Source organism: Pungitius pungitius, chromosome 12 (assembly GCF_949316345.1).
Source record: "Pungitius pungitius chromosome 12, fPunPun2.1, whole genome shotgun sequence".
Taxonomy (NCBI): domain Eukaryota; kingdom Metazoa; phylum Chordata; class Actinopteri; order Perciformes; family Gasterosteidae; genus Pungitius; species Pungitius pungitius.
Genome location: NC_084911.1, coordinates 1,032,439 through 1,040,555, shown reverse-complemented (window position 1 = coordinate 1,040,555; position 8,117 = coordinate 1,032,439). Strand labels below are relative to the sequence as shown.

Genomic DNA, 8,117 nt, shown 5'->3' with positions numbered 1-8,117 from the left:
GCACAGATTTAGTTCCTATATCAGGCTGATTTAATCTTAATCTTTAAATGGCCAGAACGGTTCCCAGTTCCCCGAGAAAGACTTGATCCTGATCCTGGGAAGAGAAGCCAACCTCTAGTGTGAAGTAAATCCCCTCCTCCTGAAGACCACAGGCTCCTCGCGGAGCTTCTACTGAAGCTCCAGCAGAAGCTCTCCCCAGAGGAGAGACAATGATTCCCACTGTGGGGCTGATTGAAGGACGTCTGGAAAACCGACAGGGGGCGACTCCTCTTTCTGTCGAGCCCCCCCCCCCCCCGCCCCCCCTCTTCTTCAGTGCGGCGGGAGAAGGAGGTATTGGGGATCTCCTCCTAGACAACAAACCCACATTCAACGAGAGGCACGCGAATGACGTCACGCTCCGTGTGGAGGATATAACGACGGTTGCGCTCGGCGCTGCAGAGGAGACGAGCGAGGGGGCGAGCATCATGCCGAGCCCGCGCGCACGGAGCCCTAGGACACATCTGAGCTTTGTCACCCAGTTGGTCACAAATAAATAGTTTCCCCGCCGATGCTGCCACGGATGAACTTTGTATTTGTTTGTGACGGATCATCAATCATGGGCAAGTGAAATCCTGAAGGGACACTCGAAGACGCAGGTTTTTGGATACGGCTCACGCGTATTTACGCGCAAGAAAGCGTCCCGTTGTTTAGCAGCGACCTCCGCGCCGGACCGCCCGGTCATGATTCGAACCCGGCAGTGCGTGGCCATGTATCTGCTGGCTCTCTCCCTCGGACTCCTCACGGAAAGAGGGGCCGGGCAGCACTACTACCTTCTGCGCCCCATCCCGAGTGACAGTCTGCCCCTGGTGGAATTAAAGGAGGACCCGGACCCCGTCTTCGACCCCAAGGAGCGGGACCTTAACGAGACGGAGCTGAAGGGCGTCCTGGGGGACTTTGACAGCCGCTATTTGTCCGTGGTGCCGCCCGCGGAGGACAAGTACACCGGAAACGACGAGCTGGATGACTTTGAGGTGCAGAAGCCCGGGGGGGTGCTTCCCAAAGACATCCGGGCGGTGGACTTCGACGTCCAGTTCGGCAAGAAGCACAAGCCCAGTAAGAAGCTGAAGAGGCGGCTGCAGCAGTGGCTGTGGGCGTACTCGTTCTGCCCGGTCGCGTACACGTGGACCGACTTGGGGAACCGGTTCTGGCCGCGGTTCGTGCGCGTCGGCGGCTGCCTCAGCAAGAGGTCGTGTTCGGTTCCGGAGGGGATGGTGTGCAAACCCGCCAACTCGACCCACCTGACGATACTGAGATGGAGGTGCGTGCCGAGGAAAGCGGGGCTGAAATGCGCGTGGATACCGGTGCAGTACCCGATCATCACAGACTGCAAATGCTCCTGTTCGAGTTAAAACTCAGAGACACTCCCAATAATAAATTATACGCTCATTATTTTTGTGATTCTTGTTTTGTTTTTTTTTCACGTGCACTACTGAGTGTAGGAATGTATTTTCTGTATATGCGGTGCCATGCGGTTCTATTTGGCTCCCTGTACAGAGTCAGTATTATTTGTAACCAGAGCCTACTTTATTTGTGGAGAGTATTGGTTATATATTTAGTATTTATGGAGATATGGCGCATAAGAGCCACATAAGGACATGCTGTTTTTCCATATTTGGAAGAAGGGGATTGACCTCAAAGTGAAGCGTGGATTATTGATACTTGTTTTATCCTGTAAATTAAGGAAATGTGCTATTTATTCTTTATATTCGTACAATAAAACAACACTGAAATGACTTCTAAATGCTTTTCTCTTTCTTCTCTCGATCCTTTCTACCTGTTTGGATATCTTCAAGTCACCTCGCACAATAGAAGTCCTACTTAACACCAATTAGCGCTTAAAGCACTTAGACACAGTGGTGTCTTTGTTATTTCTTGGCCCACCTTTCACGTCGTGTGCGCAGAGGCCCACAGGCGCATTTGGTGATGAACTGTTGATAACTGCAGATACCTCGGAGTGGATATTGGATTTATTGCACGTCTGATTTAAAGAGAAAACGCGGTCGTTAGTTCTCTCCTGGCCTCCAGATAAGCAGCAGTATCTTATCTCCCTGAGAGCGCCAGTCATACGTCAGACCCCGTTCCATCGCTGATAAAGCAAGCAGCAGAGATTCTGTGATTGAGGGAATCAGCAGCTGCTAACAGCTTTCATTCTTTTCATCTGCACCTCCTCCTCCTCCTCCTCCTCCTCCTCCTCCTCCTCCCCATTAGCAGCTCAGCAGGAGCTGATGTGAGCAGAGGAGACTCTCTGCATCCATTCACAGCTCGTGTTCTCACACATGAATCGGTGAGAAGACAACGTTCGCCTCATTAAACGCCACAAAGGGAAACTGATTGAACAGGTGATTGAGATGGAATCCAGAGGAGATCCAAACAAAAACACCAGTCTGGTTCATTGTTAAGTAGGTGATTAGACAATAAACATTCAGGTGTGCAGTATCACAAGAAATAAAATAATATATATTTATCAAGCAGAATATGCAGTAGTCCAAAAAGATGTGATTTCATATAAGGTGTAAAAACAAGGATGAAGTACTTTTAATTCATTTAGTACAAGAGGTACTTTGTAGACTCTTATGTAAGAAACATCTAATGATTAAAGTCAAAGTTTTATTAAAATAATAAAAGAAGGTCATGAATGTAAATTCGTATTTAAGTAAAAGTACACAAGTAAATTATCAACAAAATGTGAGAGGATCCAAAGTTGCATGTTGTTTATGTGATATAAATGTATATTTAGTTATATATGTTTGTTATATATTTGCTTTTAATAAGTTGGGGGTGGAGCTAATAAATACTAATTACACATATGGAGTAAAGATCTCCTGCGTTCTCCTAAACACGGTGAAGCAGACGAGTCATTGTGCCTGTTTAATAAATAATGAGTTTTTCTGGTTGCTGCTGGACCAGCGCCACACTTCTACTGACTCTGGATCTGTTGGTGCCAGTTGATCTCTGAACTGCTCCTGGAATCCCGCCTCAAGCTCCTCAACAGTTTAAAAGTAATGCAAAGAGAGCGGGATTCATCCTGAGTGGGATCTTACCCATGATTCAAACTCACTAAGATCTGTGGCTTCCAACGAGTTCCTAAAGACGGAGCTACTGGGGGGTCAAGCAGTAAAACAATAAGTGAGTTGCTCTAATCGTCACAGTGTAATGTAGCCCCCCCCCCCCCCCCCCTCCCTCAGTGGGGTAGACTGTGGGGCACCACAGGGCCTGTGTTCGGTTCCGCTGGTGTTTAGTCCGCGATGATGCTCCTCCTCAGCCTCGGATTCAGCTCCACACGCAGCGGACAAATCCCCCGCGCTTATCACCGGGGAGCAGCGCCAGGGCGAAGACCTCCAGCACGCCGCTCGCACACAACCCACAGCCTTTGATGTGTGTGTGTGTGTGTGTGTGTGTGCGCTGGAGCCCTCTGCGTTTCACCGTGATCCTCTGGGTCTTTTCCGTGATACAGTGGTCAAGTTGCACAAAGCTCGTGATGCTCGTGACGGCTTCACAGTTGAGAAGGAGCTCCGCGGACATCCGCCTATTTCAGGTTTAGTGCGTCACAGTCCGAGGGGTGGTGGAGATGGGTGGAGGGGGGGGGTTAAAAGATTAAGGGCCGTCGGTGAGCAGCTGCCCCGTTAAAAATACACGTCATAATGCTTTGTGTACCTGCTGCTCTCTGCTGTGCCGAGGTAAACGGCATCGAAGGTTCTTCTCAGCTTCTCCCCACGTGTGAGGAACACCAGTTGTTCCTCTACGGGTCCCCCCCCCCGTCCCCCTTGACACAGGGCCCTAATGTCTAGGTCCTCGGCAACCCCCCAGCACCAGGTCCACGGCCCCTGGTTCTGGCCCTCAGCGGATTCCCGTCGGTCTGAGATGCTTGACGACGTAATGCTTTCAACCGGTGATCCATTAACTTAATGATCTCTTTGGTGATGCCCCCCCCCCCCCCTTCCTGACCTAATCAACTTTATTCTTTTTGTTCCACGGAGAAATTCCGAAGCCAGAAACCTTGTTGCTAATTAAACTCTCCTGCAGGGTTCAGATATTTTCCTGATCAAAGCGAAACTTCTCCCAGTTGGTTTTTGCCAAAAATATCAAACACGGGTCACATTACAGACGATAGGATTTGTTTGAATAACTTTGGCTCGTTAATAGGGCAGAGGTGGAGCCTTACGAGGGGGGGGCCTTCATTAACCAAACCGTAACGAGCAGAGCGAGTTTGTGCGAGTCGGACTGGAGACGATGGTTCTCCATCAGAAGATACCATGTGCAGCTTGGTCAGTGTGCACCACACTAACCCAGACGTGACACCGTTTCCTTATTATGAAAAGACAGGCCCAAAATTAATTAAATAAACTATTCAACTCCTAAAAACTGTGTTGATTAATGTCTTCGTCTTAGAAGTTCAAAGTTACCCAACAACTCCCGCAGAGGAGAACGTTTTGGATTCTCCTGATTTCAGATCACGAAGATTCCAAAATCCAGTTGACGCTTTTTAATTAGTGGACAAATTCATAAACATTATTAGAACATTCCGGCTTCAAATCTATTCTCACGATGTTCCTGCATTGGTTTAATTTGAGAAGTGGAACATTCTGTTGGACTCGCTGTCTCATTGTGACCAATCAGTGCGTCAGTGAAGACCGGAGTGATCTGTCGGGGGCATCAAACATTTCGGTTTGTCTCCAGATGTCCGGCTCGTCCGCTCAATCGATGCAGCCAAAGAGGAAAAGCTGTTTTAGTGCGTCACACAGATATCAACCTTTTTCTTTCACTTCATCAATTCCCACCTTGTAAGTGTTCGGCCAGCAGTTGGGGGTTCCGTTGCTACTAGCAACCACCGCCCGAAACGAAACAAACAACCCAATTTAAATGATGAGGAAATGAGCAAATTATCATTATTAGTTCTAAAGATGTAATACAAGCTGCTTAGATTTAGTGTCATCTGAGAATAATTCATCTCTAATATCTATTTATTTTGTGAAAATCGTTATGGTCATCTTAAAAAATCTGGATTAATTCAAGTTTTTTCCCACCAAAACTACATTTCACAAGACACGATGAACAGGTCGTTATAACGTTATAATTTATCTTAACCCAATACTCAATTATGCTGAAGTGAGCCTGAACGCATCACAATGTAACTGAATGGAACGCGTTAGCGGTGGTGCTAATGGTACTTAGCTCTTCCCTGGTTGATTTAAACTGATTCCCAAAGTAACATCATCAGAGATCGGAAAAGCATTAATGATGTTTTTACTGAACTTACTGAAATGGAGATAGTTAAACGGGGAGAGCGAACTTCTGACCTCTTGGAGAACTGTTTTATTTGCAGATTACATTGTTAATAATATATTCACCCTTAAACAACGCCCAGTGTACTTCAACCAGGGCCGATCTCACCCCCCTCAAATGCTTTTATTGCTCTTCTGCAGCAGCGTCATGTCCTGGTGAAGCGTTTGAGGGACAGACTACGAAATGACCCCCTCGATGTCAGTGGAGCTGCTGTTTTACAGATCAAAGTGTGAGTTTGAGTGAAATCCAGCTGCAGTGAACTGCTGGTCCCTCTTTGTTTGGTAAAGGATGCTGTTTGGCATGCGGCCCGCTTCATTGTGCCCCCCCCCCCGTCACGACGTTTCAAACCGAGATGCGCGGCGAGGTCGATGTTGATGTTTCCAGAACTTTCTTTTTTACGCTCTGCTGTAAATTTCACCGATGGAGGAGGGGGGGGGGGGTTTCGATGACTCGTGGGGGAGTGATCCTACCGTTTGATGTCCAGAGCTCGTTAATCCAAACCTCATCTGGTATGCAAGGTCAGACCTTACTTTGATGTGCCCCCCCCCCCCCCCCCGCTCTGCCAAATCCGCGCAGTCGAGAGGGCACTTCGTTTACCGCAGCTCGGGACCCGAGGTGACCCCGACGCGTCTACTGTGAGGACCAGGCCCAGTTTGTCTCCCCAGGTCCCCCCCCCCGGGGAAGAAGCCGAACGGAACACACGTTGTTTCCCAAAGGGAGGAATGTGTGGAAGTGGTTACGTTAATAAGACGTTAATAACCTCGCTGCTTCCACTTAAAGGACAACAAACACTCCTCATTCATCCGAGGCCTTTGTCTCCCGTTGATTCGCCGCCGGCTCAAAACCCCTTTTTCGGTCCTTCTGGCACCTTTGGTCCCGGTTCCTTAGAGACCGGAGAGGAATGACTAGAACCCCCGTGTTTGTTATGTAAAATAAAGCAACAACGAGCCCCCACTTTGCACCCAGCGCAGGAATTCGCTGCAATTAACTCTTGAGCGCCACATGTAAATATGAAGGTCGGTGGGTGGGGGGGGGGGGGGATCCTCTGCCTTTGTTCTGGAGGGGCTTTGGCCTTCTGCCACACCACCTCAGTTGGCGGGCACCTAGCTATAATTTTCTCACAATGGCTGGCGTGTGAGCCGTCCATCATTTCTCTCCCGTCTCCCTTTACCCCCCCCCCTCTCGGCTTTCCATTGGCACCTCTCAAACCGTGGAGCATATTTAGGTCTGCCTGCTCCCCAAGTGCCATCGGCCTGTTATCTTGCAACACAAGCCTCCTACAGATATTTATAATCAAAGGCTTCACGCCTCAGGAGGTCTGTGAGATCCTCAGATGTTCTCCACGATTTATGCACAACACTCTTCCAGCTCCGCCCCTTTTTGATTTATGCTCCCGCCTGCAATAACTTCAGAGCGCTGCTCTAGAACCTCGTTACGGAGTCCGAAATCCTGTCTTATCTCAGTTTAGGATGACATTCGGGATTTTGGGGCTTCACAGAAAACATGTTTCTCCAACTGCTGTTGGAGATAAAGCTGAAAACAGGCCATAAGTCATCACAGATCCTTCAGTTAGGACGGTATAAGACCTTAAATTAGACTTTCGCTAGCTCACCAGGGTGAGTTGCCGATGACTCGTCCGTCCCCACCTCGTGACGGGGGCCTCAGGGGGACAGGAACGAAGAATCGACCCCACAGTTACAGGTGGGATTTCTCAAGTTGAGATATAAATAGATCAAAGAAGGCGACACACAGAAATGGTCTGAGGAATTTCTTCTGTATCATGAAAATAGGATTTCTAATAATCTGTTACAATACTATATACTAATTTAATACAGAGAGCATCAGACCCTGCAGGGTCAAAGGTGAGGCACTTGTCAGACAGTCTGAAACGCATCTCCACCACAGACCAATGAGTTTAAATCTCTACTGTAATCTGGGATATACTTTGGGAATCACACGCTAGCAAAAGGCAGCGCCTGCCTTCTTTATAACTCTTTGGTCGAATCCTTTTGTTGCGGTTCATTATTCCCGCATTTGCACTTGGACCCAACTAGAGGAGGCATTGCACCTTTTTTTTGGGGGGGGGGGGGGTTTAAGCCAGCTGCACAGTGTATTCGGTTTGTATTTTTGAACTGCAGCTGCAACCCATTATAAAACAGTATCTTTAGCCTAAAGTGATAAATGCAAACAATGAAAATAAACTGGGAGGGGGGCCAAGAACAACCTGCGTAGTGGTCCCTCCGCTGCGGGTCTGTTCTGTGTCGTCGTTTACCTCCGGGGGGGGCTCCTCCCACCTCTCTGGCTTCTTCACAGCGCACTTTGCTTCTGCATCAGGAACCGTGTGAACTCAAACCAAAGTCAGACATATATCCATATGTATATACTGTAGATTTGACAGGGATTTCCAGTTATTGCTTGTCCTCCTAAAAGCACAAATTGCCCTTTTCAGATTTCTGTTTGCGGAGGCGTCGATAGAACAAGATGCAACCGTTAATTAGTTGGTACAACGTTCACAGGTAATATCATGTCATAGAAAGCTGCACATTATAACCACCAGGGGGCGACTGCTCTGGTCCCATAGAAGTCTATGAGAAAATGACTCTGCTTCTCTCTCAATTTATCCCCTCAGGACAAATTGTAAACGCGAGTTCATGGTCTCAATCTCTAGTTTTAGATCTTCTTCATGTTAATTCAGTAGATCATGGTCCACTGAGTCAAGCAGGCCTCAAGGTGGTGGAGAACGCCGATATGACCGTAAAAAAAGGAAAGAGAAGGACTGGCAGAGTTTAGAAGCG

The 8,117-nt window shown here is 48.2% G+C and overlaps 1 protein-coding gene across 1 annotated transcript; it reads left to right on the top strand.

Annotated features, from left to right (window-relative positions):
• Positions 1–385: 385 nt before the first annotated feature.
• Positions 386–1,761, top strand: nog1 (noggin 1). Its single transcript, XM_037476580.2, has one exon. It carries the CDS (start codon positions 720–722, stop codon positions 1,386–1,388), a length of 669 nt encoding a protein of 222 aa, XP_037332477.1. The 5' UTR covers positions 386–719; the 3' UTR covers positions 1,389–1,761.
• Positions 1,762–8,117: the final 6,356 nt, after the last annotated feature.

Bases quoted from the DNA above. Each gene is read 5' to 3' on its own strand.
- nog1 (XM_037476580.2), top strand. From the start codon at position 720: ATGATTCGAACCCGGCAGTGCGTGGCCATGTATCTGCTGGCTCTCTCC.